At 45.6% G+C, this 23,304-nt stretch overlaps 1 protein-coding gene and 1 pseudogene across 2 annotated transcripts in view; both read left to right on the top strand.

Moving 5' to 3' along the window:
- The window catches only part of SUCO (SUN domain containing ossification factor), a 78,045-nt gene extending 57,482 nt beyond the window's left edge, over positions 1-20,563 (top strand). For both annotated transcript variants that reach the window (XM_084850969.1, XM_084850968.1), the window contains 4 exons: positions 5,220-5,374; positions 7,598-7,689; positions 18,376-18,431; positions 18,705-20,563. In XM_084850969.1, coding sequence (XP_084707095.1) covers positions 5,220-5,374; positions 7,598-7,689; positions 18,376-18,431; positions 18,705-19,151 — 750 coding nt within the window. In that variant the 3' untranslated portion in view covers positions 19,152-20,563. The remainder of the gene's footprint in view (positions 1-5,219; positions 5,375-7,597; positions 7,690-18,375; positions 18,432-18,704) is intronic.
- LOC146347645 (uncharacterized) lies at positions 8,826-14,915 on the top strand (annotated as a pseudogene).
- Positions 20,564-23,304: the final 2,741 nt, after the last annotated feature.

Genomic DNA, 23,304 nt, shown 5'->3' with positions numbered 1-23,304 from the left:
GTAAAGATCACTGAAGCCACTTCTAGCTTGACAGCTGTCAAACTGAAAGCATCCTCAAAATGCAAGCATCAGGGTGGGTTGTTTGGGAAAAACAACCCACCTAATAAAACCAGTCTACGTTCACACAACACGCTAACCCACCGTGGGTTGTTTCAGACAACAGCCCATTGTGGGTTAGCATGTTGTGTGAATGCAGTCATAACTTGCCTGCAGTTTAGCTTCCCATTATGGTAAGAATAGAGCTAGTCACACGGTTGCCATAAAGCTGTACAAAGATGACTGACTACAAGGCACATTCTTTCTCCTTTTAAAGTGCTTTTTGAGAGAAGGCACAGTGAGCTCTGCTATGCACAGAGCCACAGTGTGTAGGTTGCATACAGGGCTAGTTTTTCTTTTTCCCAGACTAATGGGCTCGTACGCTAGAAAAGAGGAAGAGTTGTTTACCATAGAGCCATACTGTGAACGTTGTGTGTCCAAACCCTCACTCTCTCGGCCTTCAGGGGGAACGCAGGAGGCAGCCAAGCTAGCCAACTACCCCCCTGGAACAACTGCTGTAACTTTGGTCTAACAGGCAAACAAATGAAAGCATTGGTTTGGCGTAGTGTAAGTATGTTGCACTAAAATACATGGCCAGAACACTAATGCAGCCTAGCAAAATTACTATTCTTGTAAAGTAAGAGCTGTTCACTAGTAAACACTAGCACAATCCCCCCTCCTCGTGTTCGCATGACATGACAAGCTGTGGCTGGGCGTTGAATATGCAAATCCTGTCTGGCACGTGCTGCAGCCCACCATGCTGGCTCAGGAATGCTGGGAGTTTAGGACTTTTTTCTATCTAAACAGGCATAGAATTGTGCTCTAAAGGAGCCTCCTAAACCAAATGTCTGCATTGTAGGGATCGTGCGTGGTTCTTCGTGGTCGCTATGCATCACACATATGGGCTCTGTGCCTGCACAGAGCCTTGATTCAGGAGACTTCTATAGCTGAGGAGTTTTGACGGGCACACTCCCCCACCATCTCAGTGCACATGTCCCTAGCAGGTTCCCGCTTATTCCCTCAGTTCCTTGAGACCAACATTGCAACCTCAGAACTGAGAAGAAATACCTTCAGTACTCAACATCATAGTCGAGTATGACACCGAAGAGGGCACAGTGGGTGGGTTGTGTGAATGCACAGACGACACTTGAAGAACTATAGTTACAGGTAGCAACCTGTCTTTCTTCTTCGTGGTCTCTATGCATCACACATATGGGTGAGTAGTAAGCTAACTTACATGGAGGTGGGTCAGTGTCCAGCTACAAAACAGACGAGAGGACAGCCTGACTAAAAGCACAGTCAGCTCTAGCCCTAAGATCTACTTTGTAGTGCTTCACAAAGGTAGACAGTGTCGACCAAGTTGCAGCATGGCACAGCTTAGGGATGGCAACCCCTCTGTCGAATGTTGCTATCACTATCACACGAGTGGAATCAGCTTGGGCAGGGGCAGACAGTTTGAGTCCAGCCAGCTCACGTGATAGTTCAGTTGTCTTTACAACCCAGGATGTGAAGCACTGAATCGAGAGAGGCTGACCTTTGCACTTCCTGCCATAGCAGACAAACAGTCAGGAAGAGAGTCTAAATTGCTCAGTCCTGGACTTGTAGAACGCCCAACGGATGTCCAGTGTGTGAAGAGTTGATTACAGCAGCAAAGACAGGGACGTAAAGAAGGCAGGCAATATAATGTCCTGATTCAAATGGAAATCTGACACAATCTTTGTTAGAAAGGCAGGATCAGGTCTAAGCACTACTTTCTCTTTGTGGAAAGTTAAATAAGGCTGGTCTACCCTGAGTGCACAGAGCTCACTAGCCCTGCATGCAGATATATTGGCCACTAGAAGTGCCACCTTCCGCGAGAGGAGGTGTACATCTGTAGTTGCCAGTGGCTCAAAGGGCTCAGACGACAGTGTTTTAAGCACAATTGATAGACTCCAGCTTAGTACCGCAAAGCAAATTGGTGATGCCAGGTTCCTGATTCCTTGGAGAAACCTCTTTGCCATCGAGTGTGAGAAAACAAAAACCTTCAACACGAGGGTGAGAGGCAAAAATAGCAGGCAAATAAACTCATAACGATGCCAACCTCAACCCTTTGTCAAATAATGTCAGAAGAAACTGCAGGTTCATTCTTCCTCCACCCCCCCCCCCCCCCCGGCCCTGGCTTGGCCAGGTATTGCTGGTGGAACTGGCAGACCAGCTGGGGGCCATGGACTTGGGCTGTGTCTTCCCAGGAACGTTCTTCCAGACTGTACCCCTTCCAGTCAATCAGGTACTGGAGCCAGCCGCAATGCCAGTGAGAATCCAGAATCTGTGTGACTTCAAACTCCTCCCCGTCCACCTGCACTGGTGGTGGAGGCTGCGGTCGAGCAATGACCGGTGGAACATGGGGTGAAGGCAAAGGGATGCAGGGAGTTGCAGCTGGAAGGCTACTGGGTTTATCTGCCGGGTGATGAGGAAACGACCAATGTGCCGTGTGTCTAGCTTCCAGGATGGCTTCGAAGTCCGCAGGTCCTTGGTGGAGAGCCTCACTTTGTCCCCCACCTTCAGTGGCAGGCCTGCTTGATAGTAGCGGTCAGCAAATCGCTTGTATGGCAGCACCACTGACAGGAAGAATCTGGAGTGATAGCCATAGGTGACGAAGAAGGGGGTCTGCTCGGTGGAGACATGCAGGGAATTGTTGTACGCGAATTCCACCAGCGAGAGTAGATCTACCCAATCATCTTGTTGGAAGTTGACATAGCACCGTAAATACTGCTCCAGCGTAGCGTTTGTGCACTCTGTCTGACCATCTGATTGAGGGTGATGCACCGAGGACAAGTGAACTTGCATGTTGAGGGCACGAAACAAGGCTTGCCAGAACTGGGCCGTGAATTGCGTCCCCTGGTCCGAGATCAGGTGATCCGGAAGACCATGAAGACAGAACACCTGGGTTAGGAACATATGGGCTGTCACCTGAGCACATGGGAGGAAATGGGCCATTTTGGTGAACAGGTCCACCACGACCAGAATTGTCATTCCCTTGGAGCTGGGCAGGTCAGTGATGAAATCCAAAGATACCGATCGCCATGGCCCCGGGGGAGTGGGAAGTGGAAGCAAAAAGCCAGGTAGTTGCCCAGGAGCTAAGTTAGCCCGCCGACAGGTGTTAGCTAGCCCGTCAACAAGCTGCCACATAGTCTCTGACATCTGTATGTCCCCGAGGCCACCAGAATTCCCGCACAACTAGGTGGAGAGGTCCCAAAGTGACCAGCCAGTCAGCTGTCAAGGCAAAGCTGGAGCACCTCCCCCTGTACCGTCCCAGGAGGAATATACAGGCGGCGTCAATGGTACAGCAGGCCATCCTGCATAGAGAAGGGGTTGTTGGCCACAGGGGTTCCAGACTGCACGTCTGGTTGATGCACTTGGACGTAGAGGTCACTCTGCTGCAGCCCCCGTACCCAGTCCACCAGCGACAGGCGTTACTGGGTAGCTGCAAAGTGTTCTGGGCGGAGGATGGGCCACAGAGGATGACCAGTTGTCTCGGCTCAATATTCAGGCTTGCGGGAGAGTGCACCGGCCTATTTATTCTGGTGTCCTGGGGGGTATGTGACTGTGAAGTTGAACTGGGGGAAGAAAAGAGACCACCGGATCTGGCGTTGATTAAGTCTCTGGGCACTTTTCAAATATTCCAGGTTTCTGTGATCTGTTCATACTTGCACTGGTTGAGAGCCCCCCCCCCCCATCAGTCCTCCTGCCTCTGAGAGCCTCTCTGTCTTAAACGGACAGAGGCTCACCTACGCTGCTCCCGGACGTGCAGCTGCCTTCGCTCCGTGGGGGACAGTGGCACTTTGCCCTCCAAATCCTCTGGGGAGACTGCAGCTGGGCATAGGACATCCACAGGGGGTGAGGGGGCTCGGGCTCCTTCTGTGCCGGTCCCTTCCCCTGGGTCTGGAGCCTGCCATTCCCTTTCATCCTCGGAGGAGTCCGAGGGAAGCATGGCACCAAGAAGCATGGATTGATTTTGGGAAAGTCGGGAGTCCGAAGGGCATGCACGATCCTAAGATACGGCGGTAGACTTTTCGCCAGCCTATTTATTTATTTATTGTATATTTATCCCGCTCCTCAGCCAAAAAAGGCTCCTGGAGCAGCTTACAATCAATGAACAAAGAAGACAGTCCCTGCCCACAGGCTTACAATCTTTTTCTTCTTCCTCTTTGGGTCAGAGGAATGAGGAACTGCCTTCTTGAAGCTTTGGCTTTTTTTGAAAGTGTCTTAACCAGTGCAAATGCCAAAGATCTGCCTGGTGTTGGGGGATCTTGTGTACTCTGCAAAGTACAGCATTGAGGAGTTTGCGACCCCAATGAAGGCACAGCAGCCACAGTTTTATAAAACATTTCCTTCGACTCATCAAGCACTTCCAGCGCACATTTCCAAAGTGCACGTTGAAGCAGTCTGCCTGAAAATTTGGACAGGCTTCAACAACGTGGCCTTCCCCAAGGCAAAATAGGCTGAGAGACTGCCCGTCGGAAGGTGGCAACTTTGCCCCACAGTGGGAGCACTTTCTGAATGGGGTCCATGAGGGTGATCGCAGGATCGCAAAAATAAAAAGGAAATAATAAGAAATGCAGATATAAACACAGAAAAAACAATAGAGAAAGGAGAGAATAAAACCTCAACTTTTTAACAATAAAAACACTATCAGAGCACAGTCTGATCGCAGAAGTTCCCAAACGCGGTCACCACAATAGTGGTTGAAAGAGAACTGAGGGAATAAGCGGGAATCCACTGGGGGAATCGCACTGAGATGGTGGGGGAGGGTTCCTGCCAAAACTCCTCAGCTGTAGAAGTTTCCCAAATCGAGGTTCCATGCAGGTGCAGAGTCCATAAGTGTGAACACATAGATGACCTCTCGAAGAATGACAGTTATGGGTACCAACCTGTCTTTTAGTTGCAAGGGAATTCCATAACCCTCAGGCTATCACCAAGAAGGCCCTTGTCTCCAGCCTAATTTATCTTTCTTTATTGTGTGTTTAATATTTTATTGTAAGCCACCCTGATAATGTATTTGAGGGCAGGATATAAATCTGATAAATAAAACAATTGGTCCTGCTCATTACTCTAGGTGAAGATTGTACGTCACGTTGCAGTTCTGTTACCTGCATGAGTTTGTTCAATATTTAACTGTAAATATCACTTTGTCATTCTTTTAGGTTTCTGATCGCCAAAGCTATCTTGTGATTACTTTGATACTCTGTGCCATCCTAGGTTTGATGTTTTTTGTGCAGCGTTGCAAAAATAAGTCAGAGTTGAATGATGATTACTTCTCAAGGGTTCCCAAAAGTAATCGCTATCCTAGTCCCAAAAGGTAACTTCTTTCCCAGTTTACCTGTGACTTTAATTCGTGATCTTTCCTAGGATTTGATGGATTTTCTACCATTTACATTAATATTAGTTGGTGTTGTCTGTTTCAGTGTTTATTACAACAAAATCTGTTTACACAGCTGGGATATTAGAAGTAGTAGAATGAGCGCTGAAAAGTGCTGCATTACTATATTAATTCCCAAAGGCCAGCTGAGTTCAGTTGTTTATGGTAGGCAACTGTTGGAGGCCATTAGTGCAAGGTAGGGCCAAAACGTTTCACTTATGGCTACCAGCTATGTATTCTAATGGAAGATGCATGCATGTGGAAGTTCACAAATAACCAAGGAGATTTGTGTGCATACACTTAGCCTACATGGAACAGGCAAGACTTACTAAGATCTGTGGGACTATTCATGAGTAAGCTTGCATAACTGTCTTTTATAATAGACCAGGGCCAGACAACTTGTGACACCCCCCCCCATTAGCCCTAGATAGCATAGGCAGTGGTGAGAAATGATGGGAATTTTAGGCCAAAACATTTGGAGGGCCACAAGTTGCCCACCCCTGGGCTAGACCCTGGGCTATTTGAGTGGGATGTCCGCACTGCATACTTGATGGCAGTGAAGATAATGCTGTAGGTGGCATCATCTAAGCCACCTACAGCATTATCTTCACTGGCATCAAGTGTGCAGTGCGGACATCCCACTCAAATACAGCATAACCTCATGACCAGCTTTTATCTTCACAAAGATAAATGCAAGAAATTGTGCTTTCAGTTGCATTCTGGTGATACCTCCAAATTCAGTCCCTTGGACCCCAGTCATGAACAAGCTTGATAACCTAAAAGGCAGGAGCTGTGGGACTCCACCTTCATGTCCTACTTGTAGGCGGCCAACTCACTGAGAACTGACCCATATGCAATTTAAGAACTGTTTTCCATACTTGTTTCTGACTTAACTGTAGTTCTCACTTTTATTAAGAATTCACATTGTATGTAATACTTTGCTTCTTGAGGCAACAAGATGTGTGGAGTACATTTTGATATGAAGTTTCTAATCTTCAAGTGCCACTGCATGTGCATTTGTTATTTGCACCAGTGCCAACATTGATGTATGCACTAGCTTTTTCTTGGTTTCTCCCATCTTGCGGAAATCGGGTTTGGAGAAATCAGTATCAATAGAATCAGTCTGAAAGAATAACTTCTCACATTCAACCCAGGTTTTCATAAGAATAAATTTGGCCAAGAGATTATGCTTTCATTTGAAATGGGTGTTTACAGCTGATGCCTATGAAAATAATGGCATAAGTTATTAAATTTGTCTAGCCCAGGGTAGATAGCCTTCCAAATGTTTCGAACTATAACTCCAATAAGCCCCAGTGAGCATGTCCAGTGGTAAAGGATTATGGGAATTGTAATTCAAAACAACTGGAGGGTACCATGTGACATACCTTGGTCTAGCCTGACCAGCAAAGATTCTTAAGGAGGATGCATTTGATAAATATCCCAAATCTGATAGGTCTTTTACCATAAAGGTGCAATTTACCATAAAGGTGAAATATTTTCATGCCTAGTCCCGTTGCCCTCAAGACTTCCTAGTCGCTGCCCATGCACTAGCAAAAACACTGCCCATGCACTAGCAAAACCTACTACTAGAGCAACAGGAAACTAGTAGATCGAGCAAAACGCTTATTTCCAGAATGGGACAGATCAGTGGAGGTTTCAGAAGGCAGCTCCGCGGACCTGTCCCATTCCAGAAACTAGTGTTTACGGGATTACTGTTGGAAGCACTAGTTCCTGTTGTGCATGTGGTCTGTCCTGGTAGCACAACAGAAACGACAGGAGGGCTATTTATTTATTTCATTTCTATACCACCCAATAGCCGAAACTCTCTGGGCGATTCACAAAAATTAAAACCAAAGAGCACACAATAAAACAATACAAAATATTGGATACTGCCCACCTCTCCATTTGCAGTGTAAGCTATCACATTATCACTCCTGGGTGATTTGCAAACTTCTGTACACATATAACGTCCCCCTACAGGATGAAGCTGGTAGCCAGAAGTAAAATGCTTCTCACTAAGTTCTGTGCTATTGGAAGCTAGATGAGTACAAATGACAGATTTCTGAAAATTCTTGCTATGTGGAAGACTTGGTGTTGGATTTAGAGAGAAGGATATTTATTCCCCAACTGAAGATGAAGGTGTTGTGTGTGTTTTTCCTACAGATGTGTTTCTTCCTATGATGATATGAATTTGAAAAGAAGAACCTCCTTTCCACTCACCAGGTCTCAGTCTTTTCAGCTAAACAGCAAAGAAGGTAGGAATGTCAGTGGTTCAGGTACTTGTTTCCACAGCATTGCATTGTAAAATCTGTACTACGTTTAGGTACAGCCTCCTAAAGAGTGTATAGTATGGCTCAGAAGTAACTTAGCAAACATTTGGGGAATTACATCCTTCAGCAAGATTGCCAGCTTTCCGGGGCAAGAATGATTTGGGCAGCTGACTTACAATGGAACAGCCCCAAGTCACAAGAAGGGTTTTAGCCAGCCTTCCCCAACCTGATGACCTCCAGATGTTTTGCACTGCAACTCCCAGCATTCCTGGCCATTGGCTGTGCTAGTTGGGGCAGTCGGGATTGAAGTCCAAAACATTTGAGGGGGCACCAGGTTGGGGAAGGCTGATTTTAGCTGTTCCCACAGCAGTGTGCTTTCAGCAGGAAAATAGGCTGCTCTGCTTCTGAAATTAGGGGATGCCGTTGCTAGTGAATAGACATTGGCTGTTGTTTCAACCTCTTGCTGATACTACCAACACATCCAGACCAGTGGATCATTACTAAATCTAAGAGAGAACAGTTTCAGCACATCACTTTTCCCACTCTTAACCACAAGGTTTGGGCTACTATCTTGTACATAGTTAAGATGCATAAATCCCATGGGAGTCAATTAAATTTAAACCTGTGCCCAGGATTGCAGTTGTAGCATGAGAACTTTCAGGGAGGAAGATTTGATGTTATTTGCTATTTAAACCTCCCACCCATCCCCAAAGTATTATAAATCTCTATTTGTAGATACATTTTCCACTTTGGCTTCTGAATTATATGTTAGTGTATGACTTAATGCAGATTGATTCTCCTTTAATGACCAAAGCTGCTTTGGAAATAGGATTGCCCAGGCAAAGACTGGTGACACTAAAGTTGGCCCTTTCTTCTGGGCCAGAAAGGCAGGCTTTGAATTTCACATCCAGAGTCGGAGGAACTTCTTCCCTTAGTCCCCAGACAACATCCTGGCTTTGTTGCAGGTAGACAGTCTTTAGCAGGGCTCCCAATTCTTCAACAAGCCCAACCAAAGGGGACCTGACACCCCCACCCCCCCGAAGATAGACAGTAGTGCTATGCTTCTCAGCATAGAGTGAGAGCAAGCAAGAGAGGATCAGAGAGGATTCTTCAGCTGGACTATGCCTGTCCGAGCTTTACCTCAGCTGGCTGGCAGAGGCAAAGGAAGTTTCCTTTACTCCCCCCTTCCCCCTGGCCTCCAAAGCTTGGCAACCCCCACAGATAGCTACATAATATGTTTGGCAGCTGCCAATCAGGCAGCTCCCCAATACCACACAGAAAAAGAAAATGAAAAAGCTGTAGCTGGCTTCCTTCACACAGAGGAGGTGAGCAACTGTGAGTGTTTCCTGACATAATTCCCAAGGCCAAGGAAGCAGTCCAACAAGTGAACAAAGCTCAGGTACTATTTCCCTGAGGCATGGGCAGGATCCTGAGGACACATCTCTTTTGCATCTCCATGAGTGGAGTGAGGAGTTCAGGTGATTGCCTGCTCCCCCCTTGGCAGAAGGTGAAAGCATTCCTTGTTTGAGTTGGAGTAGGCTACATTTCCCTCATTCCTCATTTTCAGGAGATGCTTCATGCTCATTGGGATAGATGCCTTTCTCCGTAAGACTTCAGGTGTCACACTCTCTCCCATAGTTACACCAGGAACAGACAGGAAAGCAGGTGCTGTTCCCTCTCCTCCTTTTGGGACAGATATAGTGGATGCTGCAGAATTAGACTGCTGCCATTCGTGTAGCTCAAAATCTTGTTGCAGCAAACATGCTCTCTCCTCCAGTTGTCTGTCAAGGACGTCCAGGACCCTCACTCCCCCAAGAGAATCAGGGAGGAAATCCCACATACAGTTTAAGAGTACAGCTTCTCCTATAGCCTGTAATACCCAGGTGGAGTGGCATAAAACACCCAGTTCAAGGTCTCCCTCAGCCTCCTTTTCTGAATACCGTACTGTGGGGGGAAAGCAATCCTACCACCCCTTTCCCACCTTTCCTCTAGTTTTCCACACATTTTTAGAGACTCCAGGTCTCCCTTCCAGACTAGATCTGATGTTTCCTTTAATAAAGTGGTGGGAGGAACATATCTGAATCATAGAATCATAGCATAGTAGGGGCCTACAAGGCCATCGAGTCCAACCCCCTGCTCAGTGCAGGAATCCAAGTCAGAGCATCCCTGACAGATGGTTGTCCAGCCTCGTCTTGAAGGCCTCCAGTGTGGGAGAGCCCACCACCTCCCTAGGTAATTGGTTCCATTGTCATATTGCTGTAACAGTTAGGACGTTTTTCCTGATGTTCAGCTGGAATCTGGCTTCCTGTAACTTGAGCCCATTATTCCATGTCCTGCACTCTGGGATGATCGAGAAGAGATCCTGGCCTTCCTCTCTGTGACAACCTTTCAGGTACTTGAAGAGCACTATCATATCTCCCCTCAGTCTTCTCTTCTCAAGGCTAAACATGCCCAGTTCTTTCAGTCTGTCCTCATAGGGCTTTGTTTCCAATCCCCTGATCATCTTTGTTGCCCTCCTCTGAACCTGCTCCAGTTTGTCTGCATCCTTCTTAAATTGTGGTGCCTAGAACTGGACACAGTACTCCAGATGAGGCCTAACCAGTGCTGAGTAGAGGGGAACTAGTACTTCCCGGGATTTGGAAGCTATGCTTCTATGAATGCAGCCCAAAAGAGCATTTGCCTTTTTTGCAGCAACATCCCATTGTTGGCTCATATTCAGCTTGTGATCGACAACAATTCCAAGATCCTTCTCACTTGTAGTGTTGAGCCATGTATCCCCCATCTTGTAACTGTGCATTTGATTTCTTTTTCCTAGGTGCAGAACTTGGCATTGATCCCGTTTACATTTCATTCTGTTGTTTTCTGCCCAGCGCGCCAATCTATCAAGATCACTTTGAATTTTGTTTCTGTCTTCCAAAGTATTAGCTATCCCGCCCCATTTTGTGTCATCTGCAAATTTGATCAGCATTCCCTGCACCTCCTCCTCCAAGTCATTAATAAAAATGTTGAAGAGCACTGGGCCCAGGACTGAGCCCTGCAGTACCCCACTCGTTACCTCTCCCCAGTTTGAGAAGGTCCCATTGATAAGCACTCTTTGAGTCCGATTCTGTAGCCAACTGTGGATCCACCGGATCGTTGTTTCATCTAGCCCACTTTGAGCTAGTTTGCTCATCAGGAGATCATGGGGCACTTTGTCAAAAGCTTTGCTGAAGTCAAGGTATATTATGTCCACAGCATTCCCACAGTCCACAAGGGAGGTTACTTGATCAAAAAATGAGATCAGATTCATCTGACAGGATTTGTTCTTGACCAATCCATGTTGGCGTTGAGTAATCACTGCATTGTTTTCAAGGTGCTTACAGATTTATTGCTTTATAATCTGCTCCAGAATTTTCCCAGGGATTGATGTCAGACTGACTGGTCTGTAGTTCCCAAGCTCCTCCTTTTTACCCTTTTTGAAGGTAGGGACAACATTAGCCCTCCTCCAGTCATCTGGCACTTCCCCCGTCCTCCATGATTGCTCAAAGATAATAAGACAGTGGTTCTGAGAGTTCTTCTGCCAGTTCCTTTATTACTCCAGGGTGCAGTTCATCTGGCCCTGGAGATGTGAACTCATTCAAAGTAATGAGGTGTTCCTTGACCATATGCCTATCCATCTCAAGCTGCAATCCTGCCCCTTCAGCCTGTACTTCGGCTGTGCCAGTGGGTTCATAGACCCTCTTTTGGGAGAAGAATGAGCCAAAGTAGGAACTGAGCACTTCTGCCTTTTCTTTGTCATCTGTCATTTTGCCATCCTTATTTAATAGCTGAACAACCATTTATTTCCTCTGTCTTTTACTTTGCACATAGCTGAAGAAAGCCTTTTTGTTGCTTTTAGCATCCCTCACTAACCTCAGCTCGTTCTCAGCTTTAGACTTCCTGACCCCATCCCTGCAATTCTGTGCTACCTGCCTGTACTCTTCCTTTTTTGCTTGGCCTTCCTTCCATTTCCTATATGTATCCTTTTTTGTTTTCAGGTCATCTCTAAGCTTTTTGTGAAGCCGCATTGGCTTCTTCTGTTGTCTTCCACCTTCTTGTTGGAATTGTTTGTAATTGTGCCTTTAGAATTTCCTTTTTTAAAAGCTCCCGCTCATCTTGGACTCCTTTTCTCGTTAGAGTTGCTTGCCATGGGACCTTATTTATCATTGTTCTGAGTTTATTAAAATCAACTTTCCTAAAATCCAGGGTACGCGTTTGACTACACTCGGCTTTTGCTTCCCTTAGAACCAAGAACTCAAGAATAACACGGATGCTTTCCCCCAGAGTTCCTGTAACTGCTACTTTATCCACCAAGTCATCTCTGTTGGTTAGGATCAAGTCAAGGATAGCCGATCCTCTAGTTCCTTCCTCTACTTTCTGTAGGAGGAAGTTATCTGCCACACAAGTCAGGAATTTCCTGGAGGAGCCATGTTTTGCAGAATTTGTCTCCCAACCAATATCGGGGAAATTGAAGCCCCCCATTACTACTACATCATGCTTCCTTGAAACATTGGCTATTTGCTTTTCAAAGTTTCATCCTCGTCTACTCCTTGATTGGGTGGCCGGTAGTAGACTCCAACCACCAGGTTCCTTTTATTCTTTGCTCCATTTATTTTGGTCCAGATGCTCTTGATGGGGCTACCAAGCTCATCCTCCTGTATTTCTGTGCAAAGATATGTATTTTTCACATACAGTGCAACCCACCTCCCTTTCTGTTCCTCCTGTTCTTTTTGAACAAGTTATATCCTTCAATTACTGTATTCCAGTCATGAGAGTCATCCCACCAAGTCTCAGTTACACCTATCAAGTCATAATTTCCCTCTTGTATTAAGAGTTCAAGTTCGTTCTGTTTGTTTCCCATACTCTGGGATTGCAAGGAACAAATCTAAACAGGACCGCCTTCCTCCAGGAGTATTTTCCCAACTTGCTTGCCAGAGCTGCAGAGATCCTCCATCTTGAACCAATGGAAGAACCTCCAAAGCCATCAGCACCTAAATCCAAACCAACAGTGTTTGCTTTGGCCTTCTCTGCTGCTCCCCCTCCAGCTCCACTGGTCCTGTTTCCAGCCAGTTTTAACACTATACTTCACACAGAATGCCAAAGGCTCTCTAAATCAAAGACTCACCACAGTCTTTGTGACAAGTTATATCTCCTGCCAGGCAACAACATGTAGAACCTTTCCACTCCTGAGTGGCTGCTCTGACATCAAAAGTGCATCTTCCGGAAAAAGGACTCACATAAGAGGGGAGCACCGTGCCCCGCAAAAGGGAGGTCCTGTCGCTGCAAAGACTGTGCCTAGAGAATATGGCTATGAATATGGAGCACATCTGGGCCATGGATGGCACACACAGTCACCTGGTTGAACGCCGCGTTCCCTGCACCGAGAGGCCCTTCAGGGAGCTGTCTGGCTCCCTTGTCCATGGGTTGCTCCAGTTAATGGGAAAGACCACGTGCCTGACTCGTACCATGCTGCACTCACTTCTTGTGCCACAGCTGACAGAGCTGAACTTGAATACCTGCCCAGAGCTCTTCGGAAAGGACATTGCCTAGGTCATCACAGTGCGCTGCAAGACAGAATCTGGCCTTGCTGGATCTCCAGGACTGCAAAAAGATTCCCGCAGGCACTCTGGCCAACCTGGCCAAAGGTTTGCCATGTCTCACAAAACCAAACCTCTCAGGGACCAAGTGCACCATGTGCCTATTGTCAGTTTGTGAGCTCCTGCTGCCGGCGCCTTTGGGAGCTGGACAGCTCAGGCTGTGAGAGGCTGTGTCCAGATTCCCTCCTCCATCTGGCCTGTGACCTTAGTGCATGTTCCCACTGCTGCCCAGACTTGCAGAAGATCACAGTGCATGGGCTGAAGCCCCAAACTCACAGCCAAGAATGGGTTTCAGCCCTGGCCTTTGTGCTATTGGCATTGCCCAGCCTGAAGGTTGTGATCTATAAAATCCTTCCAGAGGCTGTGTGTCTGATCTACCATCAGCAGTTTGACAGTGCCCTGATTCCCTCTGTGTTTCCCTTCCCGGGGGAGCTGGCACAGAGCAGGATCTCCAACCACATGAATGAGGAGAGCCCCAGACTCACACTGCCCCTCAGGGAAATACATCTGATAAATGAGTCATCGTAGGCTACTGCCTGTGCTGTGTGCCTACACTTGAAAACATTGTGCTGCTAAGAGGCAGTTTGCCTTGGGTCCAACCTTCTTGTCATGCCAACACCTCACCCACCTAACTATCTGCTGCATGGGAAACGGGAACCTAAAGGAGCTTTTACCAGTTATGACAAGCCCTAGGCTGCAGCTCCAGTCCCTCTCATTCAGTGTCTTTTCCTTTGAAGATGTGTTGTCCTTCCACACTGTACTGAGCAGCACACTGTACTGAATCTCCAGGCATTTGCTGCTTCCCTCCTCCCCGCACTGAGGTGTAACTCCAGCAGACACTGGCTAGAGTGCTGGACTAGGAGTCGGGAGATCCGGGTTCTAGTCCCCACTCGGCCATGGAAGCTCACTGGGTGACTTTGGGCCAGTCACAGACTCTCAGCCCAACCTACCTCACAGGGTTGTTGTTGTGAGGATAAAATGGAGGAAGGAGGAGGATCATGTACGCTGCCTTGAGTTCCTTGGAGGAAAAAAGGCAGGATATAAATGCAATAAATAAAATAAATAAATAAAATAAAAAATGTTGGGGCCTAGGGCTGGGATGTCAGCCTCACTGCCTACAAATTCCCTCAGTTTTGTGACTTTTTACTCATGGCCTCCGACCTAGATGACCCCCTACTTTCCCAGCATGCAGCAATGTTGAGAGCAAGCCTTCTATCCCTGCTCAAGCATTCCCCTGCCTTGAAACTCTGAAGCTGGTAGGCCTCCCTTTCTCCCTGGTTGAGGTGTTTGAGGAGGAGCTGGAACCCCTGACAATGGCCTGGTACACTTCTGCAATCTCTTGCTAGTCCAAGGCAAGGTATCCATTTGCACCATCCACCAGCTTTTGTCCTCAGACCATCAGCGGCGCTTCCTGTGCATTGAAGGATGCCCAGACCTCCAGAGGATGGACTATGATGAGGTCCTTGAGAGAGTCAGCAGGAAGGGCTTTGAACTGAATATTGCATGGAAGTGAGATGCCCCCATATCATGCAGTGGCAGTTCCTCTTGTGCTGGGGCTAAGGTAAAGACTGTGTTAATAAAGTTTGGTTTTTATCATGCAAAAAAACCAAAGTGTGTCTTCCCTCAGAATCATAGAAAGGCATGCTGAGGCCTGCAAAGTTCAAACTGCAAAGTTTGAACCTGCAAAGTTCAGTGCATCTACAGTGACATCCTAAGCCTCCCCTTCAGCCTCGGTGTTTGTCAGAGTGGCCTGTACTTGGATAAATGAAGCTCTCCAAAGTGACTTTTGTCAAAGAGATTGAAGAAATTGTCAAGAAAACCTCCTTGGTTCATTGGATATTTTGCAGGTAGAAGCTACAGCCATGGCATCAAATCTTGGAACAAGAAGGAATCTTTGACTATGCAACTGGGGACTAGACATCAAATCAAAAGCCAGCCTGGCAAATCTTCCCTTAAAAGGGAAGCAACTCTTTGGAGAGCTCTAGATGCAGTACCAACAGAAACCAAGGATAAGAAAAAGGCCTTTTCTTACCAACCTTCTGGAATTTGGGGCAATTTACCTGGTATTGCTCCACTTTGCTGAATTATTGTAGGGTCACCACATTCTCATTCAGAACAACAATACTATGAACAAAGCATATGTCAACCAGCAGAGGGGCACCCACTCCTAAAGGAAGTGGCCCTTCTGATTAAGTGGACTGGCTCAGCTGGTCAGAGCTTGGATCAAGCACAGTGGTCCCTAAACCAGAAAGTGTTTTTGACATGGTGAAGGTTTGGGGGACCTGTCCTGGACTTTTTGCAAGCGTGAAAAATAAACTCATGATTCAGGCCAAGATTTGTGAGAATGCAGAAAGGCTGAAGCTAATCACTTGAAGATTAAGTGGGGTTTTCTAAAACACCTCTGCTATTCTATCCAAGCAGTATCCTGCTGTCTTCCAGGTGCACCTCAACCAGTGGGATGCATGAGGTTACATCAGCCTTCTCCAACCTGGTGCCCTTGAGATGTTTCCTGACCACTGGCCATGCTGGCTGGGGATGCAGACAAATGGGAGAGGGTTCAGAGGAGGGCAACAGAGATGATCAGGGGACTGGAAACAAAGCCCTATGAGGAGAGACTGAAAGAACTGGGCAAGTTTAGCCTTGAGAAGAGAAGACTGAGTGGAGATCGGATAGCGCTCTTCAAGTACTTGAAAGATTGTCACAAGTACTTGGAAGTCCAGGATCTCTTCTCAATCATCCCAGAGTGCAGGACACGGAATAATGGGCTCAAGTTACAGGAAGCCAGATTCCGGCTGAACATCAGGAAAAACTTCCTGACTGTGAGAGCAATACGACAATGGAACCCATTACCCAGGGAGGCAGTGGGCTCTCCCACACTGGAGGTGTTCAAGACGAGGTTGGACAGCCACCTGTCAGGGATGCTCTGACTTGGATTCCTGCATTGAGCAGGGGGTTGGACTTGATGGCCTTGTAGGCCCCTTCCAACCCTACTATTCTATGATCTGGAGAGTACTGGGTTGGGGAAGGCTGAGTTACATGGAAAGCCTTTCTGGAATGGTATCACAGAAACAACAAGGCATTACTTTGGAGAAATAGCCCGGCGGGTTTCTTGCAAGATAGCCTGTCTTCAGGTCTCAAGGCTAACACCCTCAAATGATGGGTTGCTGTTTGCAAGCATTCTGAAAAGTCCAGATCTTAGGCCAGTAGCTGCCCATCCCCACGTTAGGTTCCTTGGAGCAAAAGTGGCCAACTTGTGGGCCTGTAGGGCTGCATGTGGCATTGGGTGGGAGGCCACCCATATGCACCCACCTACCCCCCCCCAAACCTGGATCAGGACACCCAATCCTAATCCAGGTTGCTGGGAGGAGGGAGAGGTTAAAGTATCCCCCCCCCCAATCCCAGCATTCCTGTTCGTGATCGCTGGGAGGAGGGAGAGGCTTTAGCTTCACCCTCTTCCCAGTGATCATGTTGGGAAAGAAGGCGTGTGGGGATGGCCCTCTTCATCCCCCCTCTTTTCCAGCACGAGCTCCCTGTGCTCCCTGTTTCTGCGCAAAACTGGGTCGATTCTGCTAGAAAATGGGCACGCTGAGATGGCTCGCCTTGTGCGCCTGCTTCACCCCTGCTTAGAACATCCTCTCAGCCCTCCAACCGTCCATCAGTTTCCCACCTGAAAGCTAATAATGGTTCTAAAGGTCCTAATAACTGCCCCGCCCAAGAGCTTATCCTACCTTATTTTTGCCCCTATCCCTCTTCTCAGAGAGCAAGTGACACACAATTGATGTATGTAAGGCACTGAAGTTTTATATTGACAGAACCAAATCTGTTCAGCAGCATAGAGCTTTGTGGGTTTCAAAATCAGCCCTGCATAGGAAGGTCTCCACAGCCTCTTGGCAAGATGTCTGCAAGAGTGCATAGTTCAAGTCTACAATACATCCAGCAACCTTCCTGTTCCTGTGTGTTTCCTCACCCACTCAGAAGTATGGCTGTCACAACAACTTTTGGGGAAAGAATCTCACTAGAGGAAATATGACAGGGGCAGTACCTTTACCAAGCACTACAGAATAGATTTCTCCAAAGGGTATGGCAGGCAGAGGGGGACCCTGAGCTGGCCTCCTACCTTGAAGAGGAAACAAAAATTCTAGTCCTCCCTGTGAATGGTTGTTCTAAAGTTTGAGGAGCAGCCACAGTTTAGCCTAAACCTTGCTTCTCCTTCCTCTTGTTGTTTTACGTTTTGAGTACTTTTGAAGTCAAATGTTACATCTGGGGACTGAGGTGAGAAGTCTTGCCTACTCCAGATATGGGATTTGAACTCTGCCTTCCCAGCCCTGGAGGAGGGGCCTTCCCAGGGTAACTGCTCTCCTTTTCTCAAAGAACAAATATTCACTGGCAAGACCAGAATGTCTGTTTTTACCACCCTTGCATTGCATTGCAAGCTTAATTTCTGTTTCTGATTGTGTTCTGAACCATAGGGTAGTAGTTATTTTGCATGTATTCACATGAAGAGCCAGGGTGACCTTGTTAATGTGGTTCCACAATAATAGCAATTTGCTTATATTTGGATCAGGTAAGTAGGATTTCCCCCAGATCTTAGCCACTGGGTGTTTGTAATCTAGTATTACAAGAGAAAGCTGCCAGATGCTTCATCCCTCATCTGCAGGTCTCTCAAGCAAGATGAGGTATGCTGACGCCATAAGTATAACCTAAGAACATGTTTGGAATTGAGTTGTAGACTCACTACTTATACTGACCTTCAATTTTTTGCCCATTCCATTAATTTTTAATACAACCTTGTATTAATAAAAGGAGGATAATAGAGCTGTATTAAGTAGAATTTGTTTATTTATTAGAATTTTAAAAATTTCTGGGCCGCCTTTCAAGACAAAAGCCCTCCCAAGGTGGCTCACAGCAATAAAATACATAAAAACAGTTAAAATATTAGAAGTGATAAAAACATAAACACAATAAAATAGCAATAAAAGCGACAATAAAAGCTGACAGTAAAATCAACAAGTAGAAGTGTGCTTGTATAATCCGAACAATTTTTCTTTCCTTTTAGTGGACCCAGTTGACTTCTACATTGTAGAACCATTGAAGTTTTCCCCAGAAAAAAAGGTACTTTGTTATATCGGAATTTGTACCAAGAGCACTAATATGGTTGTCAGTACATAGTCGTTTGTTCATTAGCGTGTGTGTGTGTGCGCGCGCGCGCACACATTTAAAAATGTGTCTCACTTTAATTGTATGGAAGGTGCCGCTGCTCAGTTGTGGTCTTTGCCTGCATAAGAGAATTTACAGAAGGTAATGAAAGTGAGCATGTAGAATCTCACCACTGAACTAGATGACCTTGAAGGGCTCTTGCTTACCAGTTCTATTTTTCTTTTTTAGAAGAAACGCTGTAAATATAAAAGTGAGAAAATTGAAACTGTCAAGCCAGTAGCTGAGGCAGTGCATCGCGTAGCTAATGGAGAAATAAAAAGCAGGAAGCCATTTACAAATCAGAGAGACTTCTCTAATATTGGTGACGTATATCACTCTTCATACAAAGGTCCCCCATCAGAAGGAAGCTCAGAAACCTCATCACAATCTGAAGAGTCCTACTTCTGTGGCATTTCAGCATGCACAGGTTTGTGCAATGGACAAATCCAAAAGACAAAAACTGAGAAGAGGGCCCTGAAACGAAGACGATCTAAAGCCCCAGAACAGGAGAAGCTCATAAAAGCTTTAATACAGACTAAGACAGGGTCCTTGCCAAGTCTGCACGATATCATCAAAGGAAACAAGGATTTAACCGTGGGAACACTCGGTGTCACAGCTGTTTCTGGACACCTTTAAATTCATTGAACTGTTCATAATGGGAGCTTTTTGTATGACAAATCTTGTAGTATTTGGGTGACAGGGAAGAAGAGGTTGGTTTATTGGGAAACACCTAAAAATTATGTTGTTATTTTAAAAATAGATAAGATTGTGTCAACAACCATCCTTGGTTAATAAGCTTCAGCTTTTTCAAAGCTGACTTTATATATGGACAACTTTGGAATGGGTGGAGATTGTAAGCGGGATGGGGGGAACTCATTTATACAGTGTTTTTCACAGTCGCTGAAGCTAACATCTTGAAATCCAGTTTCAGTGAAACAGAGTTAAAGCATGATTGTTTCCCATTTTGCTATGGCCCTATTTTTAGCACCTTCACATATTTATGTGCCTTTTGTCTATTGGAGGGGGGATTATTTTATTTCCATCTCCAATCATTGGAGGGGGAATTATTTTATTTTTTATATTTGAAGTCTCTTAGAAATACAACACTAAACTGCTGGAGAACAATATGTTTGCCTCCAGTGAGACTAAGTGATGTGACGTGGATGCTGTGGAAATATTGCCAGGTAGGTTTTCTCTTTAGATCTTTGTTTTGTAAACTCACTTATGGCCATTACCACAAACATCAGTTGCAGCAGTTAATATCATTATTTGATGGTACAGAACCCCTGCAGGATGTGATACTAACAAATTTGCCTTGTTTAACAAAGATAATCAGCATTGTGATCTTTAGTTGTCTTCCTGTGCTAAGAAATTGGGAGGAAGAACCATTTACCCCAGTTCCAGATAAAACTGGCATTCGATAGAAATGCAGGTATGAGTTTGAAGCTTGACACAATCTATAATCTGTTCCAAAAGGTATGTCCATAATGTTTGCTTTTGTATTGGGTAACACATATCGTGTGTGTGTGTGTGTGTGTGTGTATGAGAGAGAGAGAGAGAGAGAGAGAGAGATTGTACTTTCTCATGTGAGCTAATTTTTATTGCATAGCTGGAATGTGAGCACATCAGAATTAATGTGATGGAAGGTCCTTTTTGAGAGTTTTGAGGTTATGTTGCATAAGTTAACTTATTGAGCACTTTTAGTAGGGTCTCTTTGTTGTCTTTTCTTAAAAGACTTAATGCCTTTCCTAAATACCATACATAATGTGACTTATTTAAAGTCTTTGTTCTTCAGCTTTCATGTTAGAATATTTTTTACAGTGATGGACTTGGTCTGCACAGCTAGCCAGTCTAAGACATGGACCTGCTTTTTTAAGAACATGGGTAGAGATGGGGGCCCAAACCAGAATGGAAATCAAAAGGGTTATACTGTTTGCGTGAATCAGTACAAAATTGTGGCACTAGAACTTTTAATAAACTATGGATTTATAGTGCCAGTAGAAACTGTGAATTTCCAAATAAATCTCAACACTTGTCTTTAAAATGCATTATGTATTCTGCTTTTCACAAATTATTCTGGAGTCCAGCTTCCTCACTGTGGGGTAATGCTGAAAGAAGTGGTTGTTTCAATCATTTTATGTGCATGGTGGCCCCCATACTTCACTTATCCATTACAATGCAATTACACTGTACCATTCTACCATTACTTCCACCCCCTGCAGCTCCTATAGAGCAAACACATTGTTTCACCAATTAGGAAATTCATTTCAGCCTTTTAGAAGGGGTGGGGGGAACTTCACAATAGCCAGGAATCCACCCAATAACTGGTGGTTGGAAAAAAGAGAGGTGGCTATCTGGGCTGGATTTGGCCCCTAGGCCTGAGGTTGCCTACCCCTGGTCTTACAGGGTCATGGGTGTATGTGCATAGTGTATCCATATGGGTATCCGTCCACTCCTTTAAGTGCTTCTCATCCCTTGCATAGTGAAGCATTACATCTCCTAAATTGGTTGAAACCATTCATGGGTCTCAACAAAGGCAGCTTTTAGGTGTAAAGTACCTAATTTAGGGGATCCTAGATGGTTTAGCCTGAACAGTCAAAGGAGACATAACCATGGTTTATTAAGCCAAGAACGCTTGCCCTTCCACTCATGCACCAGCTTTGGCAGTCATATCATGGTTAATTTTAAACTGCAGTCTCCTATTATGTCTGAAACAGTAAATCTTAGCTTTAGTTTTCAACTCCAAACCATAATATGATTAAATCTGAACCAGTGCAAAGAGCCTACAAGATGCTGAGGAAAGCTTGAATGGGTCAAACAGAGGGACTGTTGTCCAGAAGCTGGGGGTGCAGATGGGGTAGCATGTCAGAGGTCCCATGAAAGGCGGGTGTTGCTTCAATTAGTTATGAGATCCCAACTCAACTTAGAAATAGTGGAACACGCCTGCTGCGTGTCATAGCCTTGCCTTTAGGCTGAGAGCTTGCAGGAATATAAGATTCAAAGCCTTGAGTAAAGCCATGCCTTTTCAGCTATGAACTTATAGGAGAATGAAGGGCTTTAGAAAACTGACTGCCATTCCTATGCTATCCCAGCATTACTTAATATGGTGCCACTTTCCGTTTGACAATATTCCATCAGGACTGATCAGACATTGCATTGCATGTGTGCTCATGCTGTGTGAATACACATTCAGATGGTCATAAGCCATGTGTCAACAATCATTCATATGATTTGTCCACATGCAGTAGAATCCTGCTTAATTCAAGGTAGTGATCATGCATATAGCTGTGTGCGCACTGAATGAACACATAGTTGTATGAAGTGATGAACGTGTGCCAACTTCACAGGGTTACTTAAAGTGTAGCCCTGTGTGTGATGCCTTGAGAACAACACTTCTTGACCAGAAGGAGCTACCATAGGAAACTGGAAGTGATCTCTCTGAGGAGACCGTGAAGAGATTCTGAGATAGTTCAAGGTTTGTGAGAGGAAAGAGACTGAGGAGATTACAGGAAGAATTCATCAAAAGGGCTGTCCAGAGAATCATAGAATCGTAGGGTTGGACGGGGCCTACAAGGCCATCGAGTCCAATCCCTGCTCAATGCAGGAATCCAAGTCAGAGCATCCCTGACAGATGGCTGATAGAAAAGTGAAGGAGAGAACAGCAGCTCTCTGCTCTCATACAGCATTCATCCAGCAGCTGCTCCACAGACACGGAATGGCAACAGTTGAGGCTGTCATTCCTGCAGTCCAGGACAGTGCAAAAAGAGGCAGGTCTGACAGAGACTCATCACTTACTAATGGATAATTGATTTATTTGACTTTTATCACATCCTCACTGTACTGATCTTTGGCTTGCACTACTGACCTACCTTCTAGAGCTACCTTACTCAGGTGAGATTATTTGGAAAGACTATTGATAACCTTCTGACTGACCTAGCTAAAAAGAAAGTATCTTCCATATGCTCCTCCAATCCATCCTTCTGCCCATTTAGCAAAATGATGGGCAGAATTAATTTCATCAAACCTCCTTTCAGTCTCAGCGTGAAAGGGGTAGATTTTAGCAAAAGGGCAACTCCAAGGTATATTCCTCCAGCAATTATGCTAAATGCTACCTTCAGATAGAAAGTGGGACTCACTCAGTTTCCCTCCCACAGGGTTGAGTGTGGGGAAGGTTCACTAGCTTCAGTCTCACGTGGAATATTATTTTCACAGGCTGCTGATTTCTAGATTATCAAAGAAGTACATCATGAAGTTCAGGGAGCAAGCCAAGGATCAATTCATAGTCTCTCCTGCCCCAAGGAATTTAACAAAGATGCTGTAGACAGTTCATTCTTTCAAATGTATGCAATAGAGTTGCTTCCCAATGACAAGCTAGCATCTCTTCCATAATTTTCCTGTTCCCAAGAAGGACAGAGGAGCAAACCTCATCTATACCTCAAGCACCTAAAGATGCTAAACAAATGTGAGCGATATAGTTCCTTTCCATTCACCAAAGTGTGTTTTTAATAGGAAGCAGGATATTCACATCTGCCCTATGTAGATGACCTTCTAAACAGAGCTCCATCTCTGGAGGAGGCTTGTCTCGATGTACAGACAACATTGAATAAATTTACACAAGGGGGGTGCAGGTTCAGTTAATATTAAAAAGCCATTTGTGCCCAGGGTATATTATCCGGCCTCTGGAACAGTTCTAGACTTGTTTTCTCACATCATGTTCTTCTCTCCTGACAGACAGCATAGACACATTCAAGACATCTCCTGGGATGGTCTCATGCTCTGTGGTCCACCC

The sequence above is a fragment of the Heloderma suspectum genome, chromosome 4, assembly GCF_057233095.1.
Source record: "Heloderma suspectum isolate Gila_16-S chromosome 4, 16-S_ref, whole genome shotgun sequence".
Taxonomy (NCBI): Eukaryota; Metazoa; Chordata; class Lepidosauria; order Squamata; family Helodermatidae; genus Heloderma; species Heloderma suspectum.
Note: the sequence above shows the minus strand (reverse complement) of the source record. Positions and strands in the feature narration are given on the sequence as shown.